General features: G+C 38.1%; 1 protein-coding gene across 6 annotated transcripts; it reads left to right on the plus strand.

The window, feature by feature from the left end:
- Positions 1-190: 190 nt before the first annotated feature.
- Positions 191-26,595, plus strand: ZNF493 (zinc finger protein 493). 6 transcript variants are annotated; one of them, XM_030912890.1, is made up of 5 exons: positions 200-289; positions 1,138-1,227; positions 10,262-10,385; positions 10,888-10,986; positions 23,875-26,595. In XM_030912890.1, the coding sequence occupies exons 3-5, from the start codon at positions 10,355-10,357 to the stop codon at positions 25,596-25,598; spliced, it is 1,854 nt and encodes a 617-aa protein (XP_030768750.1). In that variant the 5' UTR covers positions 200-289; positions 1,138-1,227; positions 10,262-10,354; the 3' UTR covers positions 25,599-26,595. The 6 variants fall into 6 exon arrangements, 5 of the variants coding, with proteins under 5 accessions (XP_030768751.1, XP_030768750.1, XP_010379640.1 ...); XM_030912891.1 differs by lacking the exon at positions 1,138-1,227 and having other exon boundaries at positions 191-289; XM_010381338.2 differs by lacking the exons at positions 1,138-1,227; positions 23,875-26,595 and adding an exon at positions 12,691-14,004 and having other exon boundaries at positions 212-342.
- Positions 26,596-27,748: the final 1,153 nt, after the last annotated feature.

Genomic DNA, 27,748 nt, shown 5'->3' on the forward strand with positions numbered 1-27,748 from the left:
CAGCTCAGGGAGGAAGCCCTGCCTGAAAAGGCTGCAGCCTGGGCTGTCACTCTGTCTTCACTTCGCCCAGCATTTGGTCATATCTTCTGTCACTCAGGGCCTGAAGGGGCGGGTCCTTAAACCTTATCCAATCAGGGGCACTGAGCTAGGAACCGTCCAATCAGGCACACAGCTGGAGCGGAAAGGACGGCTTCCGGGATGTGGCTGGGCCATTGTTTCTCGCTGCTGCCGAGCTCTAGGTCTCCCCACTGTTCTGTGTCTTCAGCGTGTGTGGCTTCATGACCTGAAGGTATTGGGAGATCCATAGCTAAGATGCCAGGACCCCCTGAAAGCCTAGAAATGGTGCGAGTGCCGGGTCCGACATCACGAGAGGGGGCAAGGGGTTGCTTGGAACCGGTGGGAAGTGGCTGTGGCGTGACTCAGGCCTCCTCTCAGTCAGCTCCACAATCTGCGCCCGAGTTTTTCTTGCCCAGCTCAGCCTCAGTCTCCTTCAGCCTTAAGTTGGCGGCTACGCCGACAGCCGGGGCCTCGGGCGTCTTGTCTCTCCCCTGCACTGTGACTGTGCGCTGCCTGGAGCCCTCTCTGGCAGCTCTGCATCCGCAGCACCGCGTCTCTCAGATTGTGCAGGGACCACGGGAGGGTCGTCAGGGGAGAATCCTGAGTTGGGTTGCGGGTTCATGAATGGAAGAGCTTTGGTCCGTGGGGTTCCCAGTTGCTATTTTCTCCTATTAAAAATTTATGGAGTCGCTGCAAAAATATTAAAGAATTTAATCAGAGTGGTTCTAGAATTGTAGAGCACCCAGCTATGTTTTGTAGTTTGTGGTCTGTGGGAGAGGCTTGAAGGAAAATCTTTTATAAAATGCATGGTGAAGAAACCAAATTTAGTAATTGGTTAGATGCAGTTACGTGGTTTCTTAATTTGTGCATTAAAGGTGAAAATTTCCTGGTTATGTAATCAGAGCTTAATTGGCAGTTTATAGTTGCTGAAGCCTGAATTTTGTTTCTCTGAATGTAGTAATTAAAAATAATGCACCTGAGTTAGATTTAGATTTTTTTTTTTCTTTTAAAGTAAGAATCCAGGGACTAGAGATACCTCAGTCTAATTGCCTGCCACTTACTTATTTTCACACTCCACAGGGAACTGATTTTCTGCTGTATTTTTCACCTGTGTCCCAAGCAGCGTCTTGGAACCCATCCCCCATTTCTTCAGCCTCACTCTGGCTTGCAGTAAGATAATTTCCAGTTTTTTTCTGACGTTCCCAAATGCCAGCTTTTCCTCCCTAATTCATATTATTGCCTTTTTGTCTTTTAGTGTACTTTTTATACCGTGTTTTAATTTTTTTTTTGGCAAAGCATTAAATGGTTAAATGGTGCGTTTAAGGAGATTTGTTATCTGTAAATATTTCCCATGAAAAGGAAGCAAATAATAATACCCTGACACTATACTGTCGTAAATCTCTGTGTCTCTTTTGCTTTTATCTTGTCTAGATGTTACCGGAATGTTTTTGGGTCAAAGTTCTCCTTTGGAAAATTTATGGGGTGATGTGTCCTCAGCCACCCTTTGGTTTTTTTCCTGGTCATGGGTTTCAGTACTATCTGGGGATAAACAAAGGTAACTGCCATGGTTATGTTAGCTAGAGTGTCCATTGGATTTCAGCTTCTGGTGTATTTTCTCCCATAAAATGACCTGAGGTATGGAGTGTATCCTCTCAAGGGAGCAAGTGGATATTCTGGGGCTGAGGGGAATCTGCCGGTGGACTCTTATTTTGAAACGGTAACCCCTTGAAATGTTAAAATTGCCTTCACCCAACCAGGCTTCCATTTCTTGGAGACAAATTGCTGGTCAGCCAATCAGATGCTGGTAATGAGGGGAAAACACAGAAATAATTTCTGCCCCCTGGATTCTGTAAGGGGAGCAGAAAAATAGTGAAATAAATATAGTAAAAGAAAGAGAGTAAAAAAAAGTGAAAATTTTGTGACCAAAAAAATAGTATCCCAAAAGACAAACAAGAACAAAAACAAAACTGACTCTAGTGAGATGGTGTAAGAGCTTGCCAAGTAAAATGCAAGTGGGACAGTCACCGAGAAATAGTGCAGTGTCTTCTGGATGGGTGGTTCTTGAGCACACAAGTGAGCAGGAGTGGTTGGAAGAATCTCTCAAGTGAATGAATGGCCTTACTTGAAACATGAGTCAGACACATCTGTTATTTATTTATTTATTATTATTTATTTGTTTGTTTATTTATTTTGGGAGGGGGGGACATAGTCTCACTGTCGCCCAGGCTGGAGTGCTGTGGCCTGATCTTGGCTCACTGCAAGCTCCGCCTCCCAGGTTCAAGCCATTCTCCTGCCTCAGCCTCCCGAATCGCTGGGACTACAGGCGCCCACCACCACGTCTGGCTAATTTTTTGTATTTTTAGTAGAGAGGGTTTCACTGTGTTAGCCAGGCTGGTCTCAATCTCCTGACTTCGTGATCCATCCGCCTTGGCTTCCCAAAGTGCTGGGTGGCGTGAGCCAACACGCCCGACCCACATCTATTATTTAACCAGCACTTCTACTCATGGATTTGTCACCTTGAAGGGATTTGTTCACTTATTTTGACCTGAGTTTTTATAGTAGGGCTTGAAAGGTAGAAAAATATTTACAAAAGACATGAAAGATGTGGGTTTCAAAAAATTAGTATCTAATCATATATGTCATTTGTTAAAAATTCTCACATACCTTTTTCTTTCCCAGAGTGAGTTTACGAATTTTCTCAGGTGTGTATTTTTATAACTGGGTAATTTCGAACAGAATTTCAAGGCTTAGCTTTTAGAATGCTGCCAAGAAAAAGAAGAGGAAAAAATCTCTATTTCATTTTTGCTGTAGAAAATGAATACATTTTCATGAGAAATTGTGGTAGATAATTGATTGGTTACATAGATTCATAAAAACATCAGTTCCTTTTTTTGCAAGGTAAATTTTTGACAGTGAATATCTCTGTTCAAATCCTGTTTTCTTGATTTGTGAGTTTCATGCTAAATATGAGAGAAACTTGGTACTGCGTAGAAGTGTTTTCATATGACTCATTGTTTACGGCATGATTTTTAATGGAATTAATAGAATAAGACATTTATTTACCAAAAGAAATAGATACTTTTGCTTTTCTTTCTTTCTTTTTTTTTTTTTTTTTTTTTTTTTTTTTTGAGACAGAGCCTTGCTCTGTCGCTCAGGCTGGAGTGCAGTGGCCGGATCTCAGCTCACTGCAAGCTCCGCTTCCGGGGTTTACGCCATTCTCCTGCCTCAGCCTCCCAAGTAGCGGGGACTACAGGCGCCCGCCACCTCGCCCGGCTAGTTTTTTGTATTTTTTAGTAGAGACGGGGTTTCACCGTGTTAGTCAGGATTGTCTCCATCTCCTGACCTCGTGATCCACCCGTCTCGGCCTCCCAAAGTGCTGGGATTACAGGCTTGAGCCACTGCGCCCGTCCTGCTTTTCTTATTAAGGTATACAGTATAAGCACCTTGGCCGGGCGCAGTGGCTAACGCCTGTAATCACAGCACTTTGGGAGGCCCAGGCAGGTACATCACGAAGTCAAGAGATCAAGACCATCCTGACCAACATGGTGAAACCCCGTGTCTACTAAAAATACAAAAATTAGCTGGGCATGGTGGCACGCACCTCGGGAGGCTGAGACTTGAACCTAAGAGGTTGAGGTTGTAGTGAGCCAAGATCGCACCACTGCACTCCAGCGTGGTGACAGAGAGAGACTCCGTCTCAAAAAAAAAAAAAAAAAAAAAAAAGTAAGCACTTAAAAAAATTTTTTTCCCTTATATGAACACTGTGTTTCAGTAATTTGTTGAATTTTTTTAAATGCTTAATTTCAAAAACCAAGTGAGTAACTCTAACATGAAAATTATGGGTGCTGACGAGTTGATGGGTGCAGCACACCAACATGGCATAAGTATACATATGTAACAAACCTGCACGTTATGCACATGTACCCTAGAACTTAAAGTATAATAAAATTTAAAAAAAAAGAAAAATAAAAAAAAAAAGAGTGCCTTTGTAAAATAAAGGAAATACTCTTATAATCATGTTTTACAGGATTATTTTTTTCTCCTTTAGGCATGATTAGGCATTGGCTATTTTATATGCTGTAATGAGAATAATTTCAATAATAAAGTTTCTGTGTTAAATCAAAAAAAAAAAAAAAAAAAAAAAGAAAATTAAAGTTTGAGCCCAGTGACTCAGAGCTAAGGCTAATATTGAGCCTGCAAAAGGAGTTTATGAAAGGCCTAGTTAGTTTTTTTTCCTGGAGAGCCTCCCCTGCAGAAGTTCCAGCCTGCTCACTCCAGTCATAGAAGAATCCTTTCTGCTGACAGAAGCTACAGAGTCCTGGAAAGCTACAGGCAGATGCAGTTAAGGCTAAGATAAAAGGGGACAGGGAGGGTCATACTAGCCATGTAGTTGTTATTGTACATCAGGGATGCTACTGATTTAGTATCCTGAAACTTTGCTGAAGTTGTTTATCAGTTTAAATAACTTTCCTGCTGAGACTGTAGGATTTTGAAGATATAGAATCTTGTCATCTGCACACAGGAATAGTTTGACTTCCTCTCTTCCTGTTTGAATGCCTTTTATTTCTATCTCTTCCCTGATGGTTCTGGCCAAGACTTTCAATTCTGTGTTGAATAAGAGTTTTGAGAAAAAGCATTCTTGTCTTGTGCCAGTTTTCATGAAGGAATGCTTCCAGCTTGTGTTCATTTTCTATGTTGACTGTAAGTTTGTCATACTTAGATGACTCATTATTTTGATGTAGGTACCTCCAATGCCTAGTTTTTTGAAAGTTTTAAACATGAAGGATGGTAAATTTTATTGCAAACTTTTTTAACATCTACTGAAATAACCTTGTGGTTTTGTCTTTAGTTCTGTTTACTTGAAGAGTAACATTTATTAATTGTATGTTGAACCAACCTTTTATTTCAGAGATACAACCAAGTTGATCACAGTGGATTAGCTTTTTGATGTTCTCCTGGATTTGGTTTGCCAGTATTTTGTTGAGGATATTTTCATCAATGTTCATGAAAAATATTGGCCTCAAGTTTTCTATTTTTTTTTTGTATTTGCCAAATTTTCATATCAGAATAATGCTATTTTTATATAATGAGTTGGAAAGAAGTCCCTTTTTCTCAGTATTTTGAAATAATGTTAGTAGAAGTGGTACCAGCTCTTATTTTACATCTGGTAGAATTCAGCTGTAAATTTGTCTGGTTCTTTGTTTTATTTTTGGTGGGTAGGCTATTTATGTATTTATTTAATTTTGTTTTATTTTACTTTTTGAGACAGAGTCTCACTCTGTCGCCCAGGCTGGAGTGCAGTGGCACAATCTCAGTTCACTGCAGCCTCCACCTCCCGAGTTCAAGCAATTCTCTGCTTCAGCCACCTGAGTAGCTGGGATTACAAGTGTGGACCACCACACCTAGCTAATTTTTGTATTTTTAGTAGAGATGAGGTTTCACCATGTTGACCAGGCTGTTCACTACTCTTGAACTTCTGACCTTGTGATCCACTCGCCTCGGCCTCCCAAAGTGCTGGGATTACAGGCTGAGCCACCATGCCCCGCCAACTATTTATTTATTTATTTATTTATTTATTTTTATTTATTTATTTTTTGAGATGGAGTCTCACTCTGTCGCCCAGGCTGCAGTGCAGTGCCACAATCTCGGCTCACTGCAACCTCTGCCTTATGGATTCACCCCATTCTCCTGCCTCAGCCTCCCGAGTAGCTGGGACTACAGGCGCCCGCCTTCATGCCTGGCTAGTTTTTTGTGTTTTTAGTAGAGATGGGGTTTCACCGTGTTAGCCAGGATGGTCTCAATCTGACCTCATGAGCCACCGCACCCGGCCCTGACCGGCTATTTGTTACTAATTCAGTTTTGGAGCTTGTTATTGGTCTTTTCAGGGATTCAATTTCTTATTTGTTCAGTCTTTGGAGGATGTATCATTGCTCCAAGGTTACAATCCTCAAGCTTGGCCCAGCGAACTTTCTAATTCATATTTCCTCAGTTTTTTCCTTTTAGATAGACATATTACTTAGAATGTGCTAGAGGAACCTCTATGAAGGGATCTCTCCTTTGATTGTACTCTGCTTGCTGTAACACCCAAGGATGCAGAGTCAGGTTAATCCCACCTAGAATCTGCACATAGGGTCAGGCCTCTGCCTGGAATTTACAAGACAGGGCCAGACTTTCTATTGAGAATGTAATGAAAACCAACAAAATATATTTTCAGCATTGTGAGATGTCAACATAACATCTTAAAGCCCCCCTTTGAGAGTGTGGCTTTGTAAGCTTTTCAGATCTTGTTTGGTGACCTGCTACAGTTATATGAGAGGCTCTAGGTATAAATAGAATCTGATGACAGAATCTGTAAGTGTAAACAAGCATCTTCAGAGTGAGAGATCAAGGCCACAAAGTATCCAGAGCCATGACCACAACTATACCTACCTGTAAATTGTAATTATGGAGTAGAGTATTCTTGTCCTTCTTATCCAAAAGCTAGCAAATCAGGATAGGTTGTCCAGATTCTGGAGCTCCACCAAAGCAGTTCCATTTTCTATTTAGAATCAGCCTGAGTTTCTCCAGTTCGGCTTATCATTGGGCCATCAGCCTTGAGTCATTGGGAACCCTCTCACAATCACCTAGGTTTCTTTAAGACATTTGAGGATGTCAGGGACAGAATTGTGTCAGGCTGACAAGAGTGATTAATTCTGCTTGTGTCTCAGTGTAAGAGAAAGGAGTCATTCTGTGTTTTTTTCTCCCTCATAAGAGATAACTTTGGTTGGTGCCCATATTAAAGTTTATCAAGTTTTCTGGTAGTTGGGTGAAAGACAGAGGAGGTCTGGCAACTCAAATAAACTAATTGCTTCCATTTCATATTATCATTCAAAAAATAGATGAAGCAATCATGGTCCCTACCATCCAGGAACTTTTAGTCTAGACTAGCAACTGAATACATGGTTGAATTAAGCATTATATGGTTGGTAGAATGAATAGATGTTTGGGAAAGAAAAAAAAAACAACTTGGGCCACTTTTTAAAAATATTGCTGTGACTTCTGATGTTATCACCTGAAGGAATATTTATGGACTGAAGAGGTGTTATTATTTGTGTTTATTTTACTTTTCTAAGAATACATATTTATCTTCTAATAAAATTATCCTAGAAAACTTTAAAAGATTCATTTAAATTGCTTATTAGTGTATGTTATAAAATTGAGAGAGCAGTGGGAAAAATAGATTAAAGTTACATAAACTCTGGGATTTAAGTTTTTCTTAGGTAAGCTTAGGAAAAACAGAACTGGAAGTACCTCAGTGGCATGGAGAACAAATTCAACCTAGGATCTTCTCCCTGCCCCAGTTCTGATCAGATTCACTTTTTTTGGAGGCCTTTTTAGCTCTGGCCCCACTCTGGAGTCTTTCCTTACAAAACTGATTTATAGAGATTCACGTTTTGGCTGGTAAATCCAGCTGACTTTCTAGAGGTGGTGCTCACAATATCCTGAAACCCAAAAGTAGATACATAAGAAAAATAAACTATACATTTTAAGATCTTAATTTTTAAATTTTGTAGTAAAACCAGTGCTTACAGAAACATTCCATTTAGCAACTTGTTTTCTATTCCTGCAGATCCAGTAGTTGCTATACAAGTCACAAACAAGTATATATAAACAGAAAAAATTCTCTAAACTACATTAAACTCTTTCTGTCTATATTTCTTTATATATCTTCATCTGTCTATATTTAGTTTTTAGTTTATATGTTTTTAAGAAAATCAATGACAGAGAAACAGAGGAAGAAATACTAATTCTGGGCCCTTTATCTAAATCCTAAGAATTATTGAACACTTAGTATGAACTTCGAAGGTCTTATTAGGATTTAATCACAGAATGTGTTATTCCCAGCACCGTGCTCTGTATCATACTCTTGAGCACATAGTACCTGCACAAGAGTGCTGAATGTAAGGGGCTCTCTGCTGTGCCTGCTTTCTCTAATGCTAATGATAAGCCCAGGTGGAGCAACATAGCAACATTGACTTTGACAGGGGACTTGTTTGGAACACCCATTCATGGACCCTTTCTAAACCTGCAGAATCACATTACATAAAGTGGGACCAACATTACCAAGTGATTTTTGAGTTCATTAAAGCTTGAGAGGCAATGCTTAGCTAAGTGACTATCAGCCCAGGCTTCTCATTAGGATCACATGGCCAGTTTACAGACATCTCTTTACTTATGCCATCTCCCCAGGTTCTGTGATTGTTCTAGGTGAAAGTATTCATGTTGTTTTAATTGTTTCTCATGTGACTCTAAGATGAGGACAAAATCAAGTGGGTGGGGTTCAAGATACATTCATGAGAGTTAAGTTTCACCTTTGCACTAAAAGGTAGTCACAGGAACTGTTCTATTTGGTTTTGATAGGAAGAGGTCAGTGTGACCCATATTTTCATCACCATAGCAGAAATTGCTGGTGTTTGTGGCAAGGGCGGGCACATGAAGACAGAAATAGAGAAACGTATTTTTATATTCATTGAGCAGCTCGTTGTTCCTGAATCTCTGCTGTTATAAAGAACAGAAATGGGTGGGCTTTTTCTGCAGGTCTTAGTTCTTTTTTCTGTAGTTGTGAGGCTAGCAGGTAAATGGGTGGTGCTGACTTCTTCACAGGAATTTTCTCAAGATGCAGGTGTAAGTTCTCCAGAGAATGTCATCTGAAAAGGATTTCCAAAGAAGGCAAAAGAGGAAAAATGGCTTTTTTTTTTTCCAGCTAAATATGTCTCAGATGAAGATCTGTGTCCACTCTGCCTCTTGGAATGCCATGCATTTAGTCCTTGCAAACCTTTACTTCTCTACTTGTGTTTCTTTTCCCCTAATGAGTTTAACGACTTTTTAAAATTCTTGTGATAGTCAAGGGTCTCTGCAAATTGTTTCTCTCCTATATGCCAGAACCTTCTCTACACTCTCTAAATCATGACTTCTTATATGCCATGCAAAATTCTTAAAATGAATTTATAGTCTGCACTATTTAAAATGTTCCCTTTGTTGCCTTTGAACATGGGAAAATGTAGATATTCAAGATTCCCATTGGCGGAAAGCTGGTGTCCTTAGTAAAGATAAATAACATGTAGTCTTGTGACTTCATCTGTTTTCTCCATTAACTCTGTGTGGAACAGGATTAAGAAAATGCTTATTTAAACAGGATGGCGTTTATTACCCTGAAAATTCTGGAAAAAAGTTATTGAGAGATACCCGCTCTCTCGGGTGCTAAAGAAAGACTACTTTAAAATGTTATTAAAAATTACAGAACATAGAAGATATCTGCATCTTGAACTCCACATAATACTGACTTTTCTGTATGGTTAAATTCAGACTAGAATTTACTTTTTGAGAGGCAGTATCTCAGCAGTGATGATGTGTTCTTCTGTGTGCATCGCATCAGCACATCATAAACATTTGTCCTAATGCAGTTGATTTTAAAATTTACTTAAAGAGCTCTCTGAAATACTTATTTCACTATAGAGTTCATTATTTTTCTCTTCATTATTAAGTATCTTTATGTAGCTAAAGAAGAGCTGTGCATAAACCATCACATTTAATCCGGCAGCTGCCTTTCTTTCTTAGGTTTTCCTTGCATATATCTGTCTTTGGAAAATGAAGACTCTTGTCTTTGTTTACAGGGCAGAAAAATTGAGTAAAACACAGGTTCTTCCACTTACAGGATATTTGACAAAATATTCTTTCTGGGCCAAACACACTGGCATTACTAGTGAGCTTGTTAGAAATTCAGAAAGCAGAGTTTATTTCAGATCTTCTGGGAAAAAAAATTGTGCACAAGATCTTCAGTTTATTGTTCACATTAAAACTTGAGAGGTGCCTTCTAACTCAACATCTTTTTTGTCTGAAAAATATACACAACTCGTTCTTTGTGTGGCAAATATAGCACTAAAAAAGTACATGTTTGTGTTTATGCATTTAGTTTATACTTTAGTATTCATAAAAGTATATATACACTGGTGTTGTAGATCTTATACCATTCTCATTCCTCAGAGAATACATTAGAGAATATTTCCATGTTGAAAATTGTTGGATAACTTCAGTCATTCCTGTAAATCAGAACCAAGCTTTTTTACTCTCTCATTTAACCTTAACTCAAATGATAAATTTTGCCCACGTGTAAATATGTGTGTTTGTGTGCACGTGTGCATGCGTGTGTGTGTGTTTGTTTCAGGGGCCGTTGACATTTAGGGATGTGGCCATAGAATTCTGTCTGGAGGAGTGGCAATGCCTGGACACTGCTCAGCAAGATTTGTATAGGAAAGTGATGTTAGAGAACTACAGAAACCTGGTCTTGGGTGAGAATAACTTTAATACACAATTCCTTATATACCCTAAAGTTTTCATTTCTCTGTTTTCGTAGAATAATTTTTGATAATTTATGCTTTTCATAAATGAGTTTCTGATGCCTGTTTTAAAAAAATCTTGAGGAATTGTCCGTGTAAAAAAAAAATTCTTCAGGATGTTTTATCTTGGCCTGATGTTTTTACATTTCTGAGCTGGTCTATATCCTTCACTCTAGAGTAGTGAGAATTTCAGAAATTTAGTGGTATAAAATATTGTTGCCCATATGTTAAAATCTATATGCCACCACTAATTTTTTATCCATGAATACTGGGTGATAAAATTAAGCACCTACAAATTTAAAATATTTTCTAAATGTTAGGAACTTTCTGTCATTAAATATTATTTTGGGATAAATTTTCTAGAATATTCTATTGCATCCTCTTTATTAAGCATGGTATTAGGTAGGCAATTAGAGAATACGGGCAAGATTCATGTTATTTATTTTTAATAAAGCAGGTATTGCTGTCTCTAAGCCAAATCTGATCACCTGTCTGGAGCAAGGAAAAGATCCCTGGAATATGAAGAGACACAATATGGTAGTGAAACCCCCAGGTAGGTGAGAGTGAATGAAACAGTTGACATAGATGAAAGATTGAAAGATTAAAAAAAAAAAAAGCCAGTCCCTGCCGGGCGCAGTGGCTCACACCTGTAATCCCAGCACTTTGGGAGGCCGAGGCCAGTGGATAGCCTGAGCTCAGGAGTTCGAGACCAGACTGTTTTACACCAACATGGTGTAAACTCTGTCTCTACTAAAAATAGAAAAATTAGCCAGGTGTGGTGGCAGGTGCCTGTAATCCCAGCTCCTCAGGAGGCTAAGGCAAGAGAATTGCTTAAACTGGGAGACAGAGGTTGCAGTGAGCCGAGATCGCACCACTGCACTCCAGCCTGGGGGACAAAAGCAAGACTTCATCTCAAAAAAACAAAAAGAAAAGAAAATAGTTATCAAGTGAATATAATACCATCACCAAATCTGTCCTGCTGATTTGGGAAGCTGTGTTCCAAAGCAGAGTTTCTCGGAAGCCTGAGGTATATATGTTTTTGTTGTTGTTGTTGTTGTTGTTATTCTCACATAGGGCCATCTTCTGTCTTATGCTTTTAAATTCCCTAAGGATTCTACTTTCTCTTCATTGATACTCCTTTAAGTTTACAGTGAGAGCGAAAATCCTCTTCATGGCATATAAGAGACTGCACAATCTGACTGCTTTTCCATTGTTTTGGGAGACATACAAATATCTGCATCTGCATGATTTTGAGAAACTTATGTTAAACTATTTTATTAGTTCTCTTTTTACATCATTTCTAAAATATGTGAGGGTAGTGGTCTCTGTTCTATTGGTTTTTATGTTAATTTTCTGAACATTTCATCCTATTCTTGTTAGTATATTCTTGAAATATAGTTTGAAATTATAAAGTATGATGTCCCTCTGTTTTTTTTCTCATAATTAATTTGGCTATTCGAAGTTTATTGTAGTTTTTTGTAAATTTTAGAATTGTAGTTTTCATTACTATAAGAAAAAATGCTACTGGAATTTTGATAGGAAGTTTGCTGAATCTATAGATTACTTTAGAGAATATGGTACTTTAACAGTATTTATTTTTTCAGTCCATAAATATGAAATATTTTTAAATTTATTTGTGTCTTCCCTAGTTTCTTTATTGGTTTATATCTTTCATTGTTAAGATTTTTTGTCTCTTGGGTTAAATTTGTTCTCAGAAATTAATTATTTTATTTATATTTTTAAAAAGATTGTTTTCTTGGTTGGCATGGTGGCTGGGGCCTGTAATCCCAGCAATTTGGGAGGCTGAGGCAGGTGGATCACTTGAGTTCAGGAGTTTGAGACCAGTCTTGCCAATATGGTGAAATCCTGTCTCTACTGAAAATATAAATAATTAGTTGGGTGTGGCAGTGAGCACTTGTAATCCCAGCTACTCAGGAGGCTGAACCAGGGGAATCACTTTTACCAGGGAGGCAGAAGTTGCAGTGAGCCGAGATCACTGTATTACACTCCAGCCTGGGCCACAGAGCAAGACTGTGTCTCAAAAACAAAAAAAAAAATTAAATTAAAAAAATAATTTTTTTTTTTTTTCCTGAGATGGAGTCTCACTCTGTCGCCCAGGCTGGAGTGCAGTGGTGTGATCTCTGCTCACTGCAAGCTCCGCCTCCTGGGTTCTTGCCATTCTCCTGCCTGAGCTGCTCGAGTAGCTGGGACTACAGGCGCCAGCCACCATGCCTGGCTCATTTTTTTGTATTTTTAGTAGAGACAAGGTTTAACCATGTTAGCCAGGATGGTCTCGATCTCCTGACCTCATGATCCACCCGCGTTGGCCTCCCAAAGTGCTGGGATTACAAGTGTGATCCACCATGCCTGGCCTAATAAAATTTTTAAAATTTCTATTATATCCAATAGCTTGTTTTAAGTGTATAGAACAATAACATACATTTATGTTAATTTTATATTTTGTTAATTTACTGAGTGTATTTATGAGTTTAGACAAATTTCAGTGTACTATGGTTTTTTATATATGTTGTATATATTCCTCAAACAGCAACTTTTTACTTGTCTTCAGTTTCATTGGCTTTAAAAAAAATTTTTTTTTCATTATTCTGCTACATACTTCCAGTGCTATGTTAAAATAGAAGCATTGACAATGGGCACAATAGAGTTTACTATTGGTATCTGTGAATTTGAAACAGGAAACAACTCCTTAAGTTTTCATAAACTAATTTCAGGAGGTAAAGATCTTTTCTTGGGTCCCCAGGGTTCTGGGACACCCCCTGGGTTTGTAGTGGAGTGGGGTTGTAACTTGGTTGCAAGGCTGCTGGGGCTGCACTAGGGTCCACATTTAGTTGTCTTGTTGCAAGAGGCTTGGGTAGTTGTAATTCCCAATTTTTTTTTTTTTTTTTTGAGACAGGAGTCTTGCTCTGTCACCTGGGTGGAGTGCAATGGTATGATCTCAGCTCATCAAAACCTCTGCCTAGTTCAAGCGATTCTCCTGCCTCAGCCTCCTGAGTAGCTGGGATTACAGATGCCTGCCAGCATGCCCAGCTAATTTTTTTGTGTTTTTAGTGGAGACTGGGTTTCACCATATTGGCTGAGCTGGTCTCGAACTCCTGACCTCAGGTGATCTGCCCGCCTTGGCCTCCCAAAGTGCTGGGATTACAGACGTGAGCCACCGCGCCTGGCCACTGGTTTCTTTTAAATGCTTGTTAGAAGTTTCACATCAGAATATTTTATTTATAATTATACTGCATATTCTCTGAAATTTTACTGCCAATTATTCAAAATACCTGCCTTTGATGAGTACACACTTACAGTCAAACACTGTAGTCAGACAAATTCTTTCTTAATGGTACATTAATGTTGCATACCAAATTGTATGAGTAAACATGTCTTATTGTTGTGCAGTTTCATATTAGTGGTGTTTTAGTGTAGGTTTCTTAATATCAGCTTATCATGGTTTTTGATTGTTTTATGTATTACAATTATAGTCAATTTGCAATTCTGTCTGTATACGTTATGTCGATGTAAGGTTTAATTAAAAGATAAATCAGCCATATCTCTATCACAATCATATATGTGTGTTTATCTGTAAATATGACCCCAATATTGGTTATGGCTTATCTTGTATATATTTTTTCTTTTTTTTTTTTTTTTGCGTGGAGTCTCTCTCTGTTGCCCAGGCTGGAGTGCAGTGGCACAATCTCAGCTCACTGCAATCTCTGCCTCTCGGGTTCACATCATTCTCCTGCCTTAGCCTCCCAAGTAACTGGGACTACAGGCGTCTGCAACCACATCTGGCTAATTTTTTGTATTTTTAGTAGAGAGGGGGGGTTTCACCATGTTAGCCAGGATGGTCTCGATCTCCTGACCTCGTGATCCTCCCGCCTCAGCCTCCCAAAGTGCTGGGATTACAGGCATGAGCCACTGCGCTCTGCCTCTTGTGTATATTCTTTCTTAGCTGATTTTCAGTGGTGGTTTTATCTTGTCTAAGTGAGTAGTCATGTAAATATTTTCACCATTTCTTGTTTTCATGATTTGTTTAATCATGAATATATATTTCCTTTGTGTAAGAGAAACACTTCTGTGATTCGAAGGTAATTTTTGAAAAGATTTATAATTCTTTGTTTTTTTCAGTTTTTTGGTTAGAAAATTAATTGTTGTAAAAACACATAAAATTTAGCATCTTAAATCTATTTAAGTGTACATTTCAGGGCCCAACATGTGGGTGGCTCACATGTGTAATTTCAGAAATTTGGGAGTCCAAAACAGAAAGATCACTTGAGCCCAAAAGTTTCAGACCAGCCTGGGCACCATATGAACCAGCCTGGGCAACATATGAAAATTCCCTCTTTACAAAAATTTTTTAAAAGTAGCCAGGCATGGTGGTGTGCACCGGTGGTTCCAGCTACTTGGGAGATTGAGAGGGGAGGATTACTTGAGCCTGGAAGTTTGAGGCTGAAGTGACCCTTAATTGTGCCACTTCACTTCGGCTTGGGTGACAGAGTGAGACCCTATCTCAAAAGAAAGCTGTATATTTCAGGCATGTTAAGTATATTCACATAGTTACGCAAAAGACTTCTAAAAGTTTTACATCTTGTGAAACTAAAACCCAGTACCCATTAAGTAACAACAACGCATTTACCCTCTCCCCAGGCTTGACAAACACCCTTCCAATTTCTGTTTTTATAAGTGTGACTACTTAAGATATCTTATATAAGTGGAATCATACAGTATCCGTCATTTCGTTTCTGACATATAGGTGACATTTGGAAAGTTTATTGTAAAATGTGATAATTTCTTCTTTAAAACTGAATAATATTTTATTGTATATATATATGCAACACTTTTGATGTGTTTATAAATCAAGAGACATCTGAGTTGCTTCAGCCCTTTGGCTTTTGTGAATATGGGTACAATAAACATGGATGTTCTGATAGGTCTTCCAGGTCTTGTGTTTCATATTTTGACTATAAATTCATAAATGGGATTGCTGTATTTGATAATTCAATTTTTAATTATTTGAGAAACATAACATTTTAAAATAATGACTGTATCTTTGCTTTCTACTAACAATATAGGTTTCATTTTGCATCATCAACAGATTTGGTGTGCTTAAAAAATTTATAGTGGCCATTGTAATGGGTGTGAGGCAATTTTGTTTTTCACTGTTATTTTCATGTGTTTCTGTACAAAGTAGAGAAATGTTCTGTGTCATTTCAAATGCTCTTTTTCTATATGTGTATCTTTTCTGATGAAAATTTTGTTCAATTGCTCATTTCTAAATCAATTTAGCATTATTGTTCAGTTTTAAGAGTTGTTCATATATTATGAATATTAACTCCTATCACATATGATTTGCAAATATTTTCACCTATTTCCTAGAAGGCATTTTCCCTCAATTGAATATTTTTTTTAATGTGCAGAAATTTTCAAGTATAGTGTAGTTACATTTTTCTGTTTTTTTCTTTGTAATTCATGCATTTAATATCATATCTAAGAAAATGGTGCCAAGACCCATATCATCTCATTTTTTTAAGAGATTTGTTATTTTTTCATGTCTAAGTTTTTTTGGTTTTGTTTTTGTTTTTGAGATGGAGTTTCATTCTTGTTGCCCAGGCTGGAATGCAATGGCACGATCTTGGCTCATGGCAACTTCGGTCTTCCAGGTTCAAGCAATTCTCCTCCCTCAGCCTCCCAAGTAGCTGGGATTGCAGGCAAGCACAACCACACCCAACTAATTTTGTATTTTTAGTAGAGACTAAAAATACATGTTGGTCTCTATGTTGGTCAGGCTGGTCTGGAACTCCTGACTTCGGGTGATCCATCCACCTTGGCCTCCCAAAGTGCCGGGATTACAGGCATGAGCCACCACGCCTGGCCACATGTCTATGTATTTTTTTTGTAAACTTTTTGTATATAGTTTTAAAAAATGGTGTAACTTTATTTCATCAGTGTTGATGTTGTTTTTAACATTTTTTGAGAAGATTATCTTTTCTCTATTGTGAGTTCATGGCAGCTTTGCAAAAGATCAGCTAATCACATACAGAAGGCTTCATTTCTGGGCTCTCTGTTCTTTCATCTTTTTATTTTTGTGTAAATATCATACTGTTTTTGTTATTGCAGCTTTTAATGTGTTTTGAAATCAGAAAGTATAATGTCTCTTTGTTCTTTTTTACGAGTGTTTTGTGAGTTACGGTTTATAATCAAATTATAAAATGTTAAGCAGGCTGGGTGTGCTGGATTACACCTGTAATCCCAACACTTTGGGAGGCTGAGGCAGGCAGATTGCCTGAGCTCAGGAGTTCACAACCAGCCTGGGCAACAAAGTGAAACCCCGTCTCTACTAAAATACAAAAAATTAGTAGGGTGTGGTGGCACGTGCTTGTAGTCCCACCTACTCGGAGGCTGAGGCAGAAGAATTGCTTGAACCTGGGATGCGGAGGTTGCAGTGAGCTGAGATTGCTCCACTGCACTCCAGCCTGGGTGACAGAGTGAGACTCCATCTCAAAAAAAAAACAAGTTAATGTTTTTGCAATAAAACTGCGCTATTGTAATTTTTTTGTTTGTTTGTTTGTTTTTGAGATGGAGTCAGCTCTGTCGCCCAGGCTGGAGTGCAGTGGCTGGATCTCAGCTCACTGCAAGCTCCGCCTCCTGGGCTTACCCCATTCTCCTGCCTCAGCCTCACGAGTAGCTGGGACTACAGGCACCCGCCACGTTGCCTGGCTAGTTTTTTGTATTTTTTTTTTTAGTAGAGACGGAGTTTCAACGTGTTAGCCAGGATGGTCTCGATCTCCTGACCTTGTGATCCGCCCATCTTGGCCTCCCAAAGTGCTGGGATTACAGGCTTTTTTTTTTTTTTTTGAGATGGAGTTTCGCTCTTTTGCCTAGGCTAGAGTGCGGTGGCTGAATCTCGGCTTACTGTATCCTCCGCCTTTTGGTTTCAAGCAATTCTCCCTCAATCTCACATTGCATTAAATCTGTAGATTACATTGAGCATTATGGACATCTTCAAAATATTTCAAATTTTGAACAAGAGCATGCTGAAGGGTGTGTCGTTTAATTTCTATGTATTCGTACTTTTTTTTTCTGTTTTATACTGCTGAGACCAGCTCGACTGGGGAGACCCCAACCCAGAGGCGCTAGAGGAATTAAAGACACACACATAGAAATATAGAAGTGTGAAGTGGGAAATCAAGGGTCTCATAGCCTTCAGTCTCACCTGAACAGAGATTTACCCATGTATTTATTAACAAGCCAGTCATTAGCTTTGTTTCTATAGATATTAGATTAACTAAAAGTATCCCTTATAGGAAATGAAGGGATGGGCTGAAATAAAGGGATGAGTTCGGCTAGTTATCTGCAGCAGGAGCATGTCCTTGAGGCACAGATTGCTCATGCTATTGTTTGTGGTTTAAGAATGCCTTTAACCGGTTTTCTGCCCTGGGCAGGCCAGGTGTTCCTTGCCCTCATTCTGGTAAACCCATAACCTTAGCGTGGGCATTATGGCCATCATAAACATGTCACAGTGCTGCAGAGATTTTGTTTGTGGCCAGTTTGGGGGCCAGTTTATGGCCAGATTTGGGGGGCCTGTTCCCAACATGTCCCCCTTTGATTTGCAGATCGATAAAGGCAAAGGCAGCTTTGTCATGGTGAGCTACTTCTCGCAGGAGTCAGGATCTGTAACTACAGACTATCAACACAGATTAAAAGCACAATCATTGAACTCACAGATCTTCCGAGTGTTTTTGTCCATTTTAATGGGTTACTAGCTGCTAATCTGTCTGCAGCTCCTTTAAGCCCTGTAGTTCTTGGCAGCAAGGTCCAGGTGTGCCTGGGATGCTTTAAATATTTGTTCTTTTAATTTTGCAATATTCAAAGATAAGTCTGTAGAGTGTCTTTCTGGATGCTTTTTTATTCTTTCCCAAACTTTGATCTTATTAAGAACTATTAATAGTTTCCACAAATCCTTGTGTTTAGCTCCTACAGCAGGCCATATAATTTGAGGTTGAGGTGCCACTATATCGCCATGGTTCCAGATAATAGGAACTCTTGCTGTACTTCTTATCATTTCTATCATCTGACCGTATTGTTCAGATCAGCTGAACATAGTGTGGCCATGGCACACAGACTGAGAGGTGCAATTTAAGCTAAACATCCCCTTAGGGGACCAGTTAGTAATGATTCCATAGGAATCGTTGTGCAGCATCTCTGCCCATTCTGCAGTGCACTCTTTCTAAAGAAGTACATTCATTTTTTCTGGTCAGGTTCTATTTTGTTTACAAATAGGTTTTTGAGGGCAGTATTCCTCAATTATAGGAGCAGATTTAGTATGGTAAATACTGAGATCAGAAAGCATGTGGAACTGTGTCATAGAGTGATTACATCCAGGCATTATTACCAGCCAAGATAGATAAATGTGCCCAATAAGTATAATTGTTCTCTGTCAGCCCTTGTTGAAGGAATACTCACAACAATGGTGATAATTGCTATCATAGCTACCACTAAATTACTCATTGTGACTGGTTGTCCCACTTTACTCAGGTTTTCTTCTGCCATCTGTGACAGCTTCTTGATCTGTCCCAATGTGGGTGGCTGTGTTCAATGGGTGTTGCTTGTGACAGTAGGGGTCTTCCTCAGCATCACTCTCGACATGGCTAGAACCAGAGGGTCCTCAGGATCCTCCCAGAATCTCTTCCTCGGCATCTGGCTCATGATAAAAGTTTCAGATGTCTTGATGGTATCCAAATCGGCTATTGATTTTGGCCTGGAGGAACAAAAGCATAACCTCTACCCCAAGTTATTATTTTACCTATTTTCCAACTTATTGTTATCGGCTGTCTCCACCAAATCAGTTCTGCTTCTGTCTTTGCAGCTGGTTTCTGTAGATGCTGTTCAGCTGCTGATAACATCTGGCCTTTGGGCAGGCTCAAACAATTTAAAATTAATAATGCTAGATTCAGTTGCATCTGTGGGGTTCCCTATTCTCTACTTTCCTCCCTCTGCTTCTGCAACTGCTGTGTTAGGGAGAGATTCATTCTTTCCACTATGGCTTGTCCTTGAGAATTGTATGGGATACCAGTAATATGTTTAATATTCCACATAGAGAAAAATGTAGCTGTAGCTTGGCTAGTGTAGCCTGGGGCATTATCTGTTTTAATAGAAGCTGGAATGCCCATCACCACAAAGCACTGCAAAAGGTGATGTTTAACACAGGCAGAAGACTCTCCTGATTGGCATGTAGGCCAGACAAAATGACAAAAGGTGTCCACACATACATGTACATAAGCTAGTCTCCCAAGTGAGGGAACATGTGTGACATCCATTTGCCAAAGAGAGTTAGGTTCCAATCCTCGAGGATTAACTCCTCCTGTAAAAGATGAGGAATGTACCATTTGGCAAGTTGGGCATCGCTGGTTAATAGCTTTAGCTTCTTTCCAGGTAATGCTGTATCTGCGTTTAAGACCAGAGGCATTAACATGGGTTAAATTGTGAAAGTGTCTAGCATTAGGTATTGCATTAGCAACTAGGCGATCAGCCATTTGATTCCCTTCAGTCAAAGGTCCTGGAAGAGGTGTATGAGCCCTAATGTTAGTGATGTAAAAAGGGTGCATTCTACTCCTAACTGCTGTTTGCAGTTGGGTAAATAAAGTCATCAGTTGTTCATCTGTATGAAATCGTAACTGAGCATTTTCAATTAACTGTGGAATGAACCATGTATGAAGAATCAGAAATCACATTAATAGGCATATCAAAAGCAATCAATACCTCAATTACCACTACAAGCTCTGCTTTTTGAGCTGAAGTATAGGGCATCTGGAAAACTTTACTTTTTGAGCCAGAATAAGAAGCTTTACCATTACTAGACCCATCTGTAAAAACATTCTCAATACCTTCAATTGGTTTACATTTAGTTATTTTAGGGATAATCCAGTTAATTTCAAAAAATGAAACAATTTTGTTTTAGGAAAATGATTATCAACAATACCCACAAAGTCAGCTTAATGGGTTTGCCAAGTAAGACTGTTTATAAAAGCTTGCTGTATTTGTGCCTTCATGGGAGGGATAATAACTTTTCCAGAATCATATCCATGTAATTTAATAATCCGAGTTCTCCCAGTCTCTATCATAGTAGTGATTTGATCTAAATAAGGAGTTACAGTCCGTGAATTGGTATGTGGAAGAAAAAGCCACTCTACTAAGTCCTGTTCTTGGACAATAACACCAGTAGGTGAATGCTGAGTTGAAAAAATTAGCAATTCTAGAGTCTTCTCTGGATCTATTCTATTTATTTGAGCTTTATGAACTTGCTTCTCAATTAGTTGTATTTCTCCCTCAGCCTGACCTTTGTTAATTGTGGAGGGCTAGTGAGACTAGGATTTCCTCTAAGGATAGAAAACAGATTACTCATGGCATAGGTAGGAATGCCTAGAGCAGGTCATATCCAAGTAATGTCCCCTAGTAATTTTTTTGAAAGTCATTTAATGTTTTCAGTTGATCCCTACGTATGGTTACTTTCTGTGGCACAATGGTAGTGTCATTTACTAAGGTTTCCAAGTAGGAGTAGGGAGTAGTAGTATGAATTTTGTCAGGAGCTATAATTAAACCAGCACAAGAAATCAAATTTTGCAAGTGATTGTAACATTGGAGTAATATTTCTCAAGTAGGGGCAGCACAAAGTATATCATCCATGTAATGAATACTGTAACACTGAAAATTTTTTGAGTAGGTTCAATTACTTGCCCTACATACGTCTGGCAAATTGTTGGACTGTTTAACATCACCTTGTGGCAACACCTTCCAATGAAAACGCTTAGCCGGCTGCAGGTTGTTTACTGTAGGAATCGTAAATGCAAACCGTTCACAGTTTTGCTCAGCTAAAGGGATAGTAAAGAAGCAGTCTTTTAAATCTATGACTATTAAAGGCCAAATTTTGGAATTATAGCAAGAGAAGGCAATCCTGGCTGTAATGCTCCCATAGGTTTTATAACTGAACTGATGGCTCTTAAGTCAGTTGACATTCTCCATTTACCTGATTCTTTCTTAATTACGAAAACTGGAGAATTTCAAGGGGAATATGTTGGAGCTATGTGCCTATTTTCTAATTGTTTGGTAACTAATTTCTCTAAAGCCTCCAGTTTCTCTTTACTTAGCGGCCATTGTTCTATCCAAATTGGCTTATCTGGTAAACATTTTAAAGGTATAGGTTCTGGAGGCTTAACAATGGCTACCATCAAAAATGATATTCTAATCTTTGGCGGGAACTTTGTCTTTCTGCTTGAAGTGGTTTTTTCAAACCTTGCAAAATTTTTTTCTAGGCCCATACCAGGGACATACCCCATTTCGTGCATTGTATGTTGACTTTGAGGGCCATATAATTGTTCCAGAATTAGAACTTGTGCTCCCCATTGTTGTAATAAATCTCTTCCCCATAAATTGAAATGTCCCCTCCTGTATCTACCAAACCTTTGCATTTCTTTCCCTCAATAGTTATTTCACAGGTAGGACGTTTATCAGTAATTTGATTTACCCAATAAGCTGCTTTGCCTTGTTTATTTGTGCTTCCAAATCCTCCTGTTCATTTAATTTTACTTTTTCCCATTTAAATCTATGACTTATTTGTGATTCCCATTTTCACATACGGCACAATCAGGAGCAGTGTTATGCGCTCTCCTGGCTCTGCTTTCTGGGGAACAGAAGTAGATATAACAATTTGAATTTCCCCATTGTAATCTGAATCAATGACTCCTGTATGTATTTGTACCCCTTTTAAACCTGTATGTATTTGTACCCCTTTTAAACTAGACCTTCCTAGAAGTAATGCTATTGTCCCCGCTGGCAAAGGTCCACAGACTGCTGCTGTTGGGACCTTTTGCAGGGGTTCCCCAGGCAGAAGGCTCACAGCTTTTGTGCAGCATAAATCTACTGCAGCAATAGCAGCTGTGGCAGAGGACAGACAATGTACAGGTATGACAGAATGGCCCGATCTGGAAATGCCCCAGTTTTGAACGGGGCCTGTGATGGGACCCTCATGGCATTTCCCAAAATCTGGTTCCCATCTTTATCAAACTTAGAGTGACAGTGATTAACCCAATGTTTTCCTTTTTTAGATTTTGGACATATTTCAGGATCAGCAGTTTTCTTTTTTCCCCTATCTGGCGGCCTGACTTGCTGATTTTTTCTACATTCTTTTTTAGTATGACCATGCTTCCCACAGTTAAAACAAGCTCCAGGAAATGGAGTATTTCCTTTATCCACTCTCAGCCCTGCCACTGTGTGTGCTAGCAGAGTGGCCTTATGCAGATTACTTCTGATACCATCACAGGCCTTGATATAATCAACTAAATGTGCTTTCCCTTTGTGTTTATTTTTTAGTTAAAGGAAATTATTCGTCTTTTTTTTTTTTTTTTGGAAATGGAGTCTCAGTCTGTCACCAGGCAGGAGTGCAGTGGTGTGATCTTGGTTCACTGCAACCTCTGCCTCCCAGATTCAAGTGATTCTCCTGCCACAGCCTCCTGAATAGCTAGGACTACAGATAAGTGCCACCATGCCCAGCTAATTTTTGTATTTTTAGTAGAGATGGGGTTTCACCATGTTGGCCAGCATAGTCTCAACCTCTTGACCTCGTGATCCACCCGCCTAGGCCTCCCAAAGTGCTGGGATTATGTGCATGAGCCACCGCGCCTGACCCCTGGTCATCTTTTTTCATAATACTCAGTAATCACTTGCTACACCTGTTTTCTTTCTGTGGTACTGCAGTGTCTCTGCTGCTGTAACATTTACCTTTGGTCTCAGCATACTCAAACTGTCATTCCAAAGTAAAGCACCATTTCTTTTTGCACTGTGTATCATAGGAGACAGAAACCAGTGTCTGGAAAAGCCCAGACAAGCAAGTAATAAAGAAGTTTGAGGCAGCATTTTACTTGTCTTTTTTTAAAAAAATCAAAAGTTGGCAATTTACCTCTTTTTTTCTTTTTTTCTTTTTCTTTTTTTTTTTTTGAGATTTATTCTTGCTCTGTTCCCCAGGCTGGAGTGCAATGGTGCGATCTTGGTTCACTGGTACCTTAGCCTCCCAAGTAGCTGAGATTACAGGTTGAGCCACTGCATCTGGCTGGCAATTTACTTCTAAAGGCATTATGTTATATTGGGGACCTGGAATAGCCATGTTGGGTGAATGTAATAAACTTTAGCTCTTCCCTTCTGTGTCACTTTGTGCCCACCTGGGGTGCTTCAAACACTTAACTCATTTATAATTTTTTCTCAGATGTATTCTGGTTGGTATGTTTTTGTTACATATATATGTCTGTAAAGAATTGGAGCCTTTGGTATTTTGCTGTGCTATCTTGTTTATGTAGTTTGTATAATATTATAGGTTAGATTTGTAATCTATGTTTTTCTGAGTCTAGCAAGTGGAGTAATTTGATATTTTTATTTCTTTCAGTTATATGTTCTCATTTTGCTGAAGACCTTTGCCCAGGGCCAGGCATTAAAGATTCTTTTCAAAAAGTGATACTGAGAGAATATGTAAAATGTGGACACAAGGATTTACAGTTAAGAAAAGACTGTAAAAGTGTGAATGAGTGTAAGGTGCACAAAGAAGGTTATAATGAACTAAACCTGTGTTTGACAACTACCCAGAGAAAAATATTTCAATGTGATAAATATGTGAAAGTCTTCCACAAATTTTTAAATTCAAATAGACATAACACAAAACATACTAGAAAGAAACTTTTCAAATGTAAAAAATGTGGCAAGTCATTTTGCATGCTTTTACACGTATGTCAGCATAAAAGAATTCATATTAGAGAGAATTCTTACCAATGTGAAGAATGTGGCAAAGCGTTTATCTGGTTCTCAGCCCTTACTAGACACAGGAGGGTTCATACTGGAAAGAAATCCTACAAATATGAAGAATGTGGCAAAGCTTTTAACCAGGACTCAAACCGTACTACACATAAGAGAATTCATACTGGACAGAAATCCTACAAATGTGAAGAATGTGGCACAGCTTTCTACCAATTCTCACACCTTACTAGGCATAAGTTAATTCATACTGGAGAGAAACCCTACACATGTGAAGAATGTGGCAAAGCTTTTAACCGATCTTCAACCCTTACTAGACATAAGATAATTCATACTGGAGAAAAACCCTATAAATGTGAAGAATGTGGCAAAGCCTTTAGTGTTTTTTCAACCCTTACCAAACATAAGATAATTGACACTGAAGAGAAACCCCACAGATGTGAAGAATATGGCAAAGCTTATAAGGAGTCCTCACACCTTACTACACATAAAAGAATTAATACTGGAGAGAAACCATACAAATGTGAAGAATGTGGCAAAACCTTTAGTATAGTCTCAATCCTTACTAAACATAAGATACTTCATACAGAAGAGAAACCTTACAAATGTGAAGAATGTGGCAAAGCTTTTAAACGATCTTCAACACTTACTAACCATAAGATAATTCATACTGAAGAGAAACCCTACAAATGTGAAGAATATGGCAAAGCTTATAAGGAGTCCTCACACCTTACTACACATAAAAGAATTAATACTGGAGAGAAACCATACAAATGTGAAGAATGTGGCAAAACCTTTAGTATAGTCTCAATCCTTGCTAAACATAAGATACTTCATACAGAAGAGAAACCTTACAAATGTGAAGAATGTGGCAAAGCTTTTAAACGATCTTCAACACTTACTAACCATAAGATAATTCATACTGAAGAGAAACCCTACAAATGTGAAGAATGTGGTAAAGCTTTTAAACAATCTTCAACCCTTACTATACATAAAACAATTCATACTGGAGAAAAACCCTACAAATGTGAAGAATGTGGCAAAGCTTTTAATCGGTCCTCACACCTTACTACACATAAGAAAATTAATACTGGACAGAAACCCTACAAATGTAAAGAATGTGGCAAATCCTTTAGTGAATTCTCAACACTTAGTAAACATAAGATAATTCATACTGAAGAGAAACCCTACAAATGTGAAGAATGTGGCAAAACTTTTAACCGATCTTCAATCCTTAGTATACATAAGAAAATTCATACTGGAGAAAAACCCTACAAGTGTGAAGAATGTGGCAAAGCTTTTAAGCAGTCCTTACACCTCGCTGGGCATAAGCATGTTCATAGTGGACAGAAACACTTATAAATGTGAACAGTGTGGCAAAGCTTTTAGGCGGTCTTCACATCTTAGTAGACATAAGATAATTCATATTGGAATTCATACTGAAGAGATTCTACAAATGTGAAGAATGTGGCAAAAGCCTCTTCCCTTACTAAAGAATGTGGCAAAGCTTTTAATCAGAACTTAATCCTTACTACACATAAGATAATTCATGCTGGAGAGAAACCATACAAATGTGAAGAATGTGGCAAAGATTTCTATTGATTCTTATACCTTACTAAATATAATTCATATTGGAGAGAAATTCTACAGATGTGAAGAATGTGGCAAAGGATTTAATTAGTTCTCATCCCTTACTAAACAAGAGAACTCATATAGAGAAATCGTACAAATGTGAAGAATGTGACAAAGCTTTTAACCACTTCTCAACCCCGCCTACATATAAGATAATTCATGCTGGAAGGAAACCCTACAAATATGAAGAATGTCTCAAAGCTTTTTACTGATTCTTATACCTTACTAAACATAAAATAATTCATAAAGGAGAGAAATTACACAAATGTGAAGAATGTGGCAAAGCTTTTAACAAATCCTCGTCCATTTCTAAACATAAGATAATTCATACTGAAGAGAAAACCTACAAACGTGAGGAATGTGGCAAAGCCTGTCCAACTTACTGCACATAAGATAGTTTATACTTGAGAGAAGCCCTACAAATGTGAAAAATGTGGCAAACCTTTTAACCAATCCTCAACCCTTGCTACACATTAGATAATTCATGCTGGAGAGAAGCCCTACAAATGTGAAAAATGTGGCAAACCTTTTAACTAATCCTCAACGCTTGTTACACATTAGATAATTCATGCTGGAGAAAAACCCTACAAATGTGAAAAATGTGGCAAAGCTTTTAACCAATTTTCAAACCTTACTAAACATAAGATAACTAATACTGGAGAAAAATCTTAGAAATGTGAAGAATGTGGTAAAGCCTTTATCCAGTCCTCAGCTCCTACTAAAAATAATTAATGATGGAGAGAAACCGTACAATTGTGAAGAATGTGGCAAAGCTTTTAACAAGTCCTCAAACCTTATTGAACAAAATAATTCATACAGGAGAGAAACCCTACAAATGTGAAGAATGTGACAAAGCCTTTAACCAGTCCTCAAGTTTTGCTAAACATAAGAAAATTCATACTGGAGAGAAACCCTATGATTGTGAAAAATATGGCAAAGGCTTTAACTAGTCCTCAGTATCTTAACACACATGAGATAATTCATACTGGAGAGAAACTCTATAAACCAGAAAGATGTGGCAATGCTTCTGACAACACCTCAAACTTTTCTAACCATAAAAGAAATCATATTAGTGAGAAATCCTAGAAATGTGGAGAATGTAACAAAGTATTTAAATGGTTGTCACACTTGATTATAGGTAATATACTGGAAAAAATTCCTACAAGTGAGAACAATGTGGCAAAAATTTTAACTAATACATCTTACTGCACAGAAAATCATTTATATTTGAGAAAAATTGTACAAATATAGACTATGAAAAAGATGTCAGTATCTGCTCACATCTTAACACCAGAGAGTTCAGGCTTAATAAAAGCATGATAAGTGCAATTACTGTCAAAAGATCTTTCAGAAAATATTATCCTTTAAAGTGAAGGAGAGTATATTAAAGATGAACATTACAAACATAAAGAAGGTTGTAGTACTTTTACTTGTATCGGATCTTATTGTCCACATTTTGTACTAGAGAAAAACTCTGAAGGGGTTGCTCAAACTTTATTCAACATCAGGGAATTTATATTGGAGAATTGTCTTGCAAATGTAATAAATTTGGGAAAACACTTTTTCAAAAACTACAGCTTAGGAAACACCAGAGTTTATACTAAAATATATTTTCAAAGATGCAGTAAAAATAAAAAAATTCAATCCAAATTTAAGTCTATGTAAATACCAGAATTTATAGTAGAAATATATGAGGAACTGACACTTCGAATATTCTAAATCAGAGTTCTGAGTATATAAAATAATCTAAAACTAAAGTTGGTAGAAAAATTATTTGTATATAGTGTTAGGAGTAAAAGATTTGCAGAGTAATAACTATATTCAGATCATACATTCTTGAAAAAATTACAGATTTTTTGAAAAGCAAATGATGTAACTCA

This window comes from Rhinopithecus roxellana, chromosome 12 (genome assembly GCF_007565055.1).
Source record: "Rhinopithecus roxellana isolate Shanxi Qingling chromosome 12, ASM756505v1, whole genome shotgun sequence".
In the NCBI taxonomy this organism is placed as follows: Eukaryota; Metazoa; Chordata; class Mammalia; order Primates; family Cercopithecidae; genus Rhinopithecus; species Rhinopithecus roxellana.

Bases quoted from the DNA above. Each gene is read 5' to 3' on its own strand.
- ZNF493 (XM_030912891.1), top strand. From the start codon at position 10,355: ATGTTAGAGAACTACAGAAACCTGGTCTTGG. The intron at 10,386-10,887 runs GTGAGAATAACT...TTTTTAATAAAG, and splicing joins CTACAGAAACCTGGTCTTGG to CAGGTATTGCTGTCTCTAAG. The intron at 10,987-23,874 runs GTAGGTGAGAGT...TATTTCTTTCAG, and splicing joins TATGGTAGTGAAACCCCCAG to TTATATGTTCTCATTTTGCT.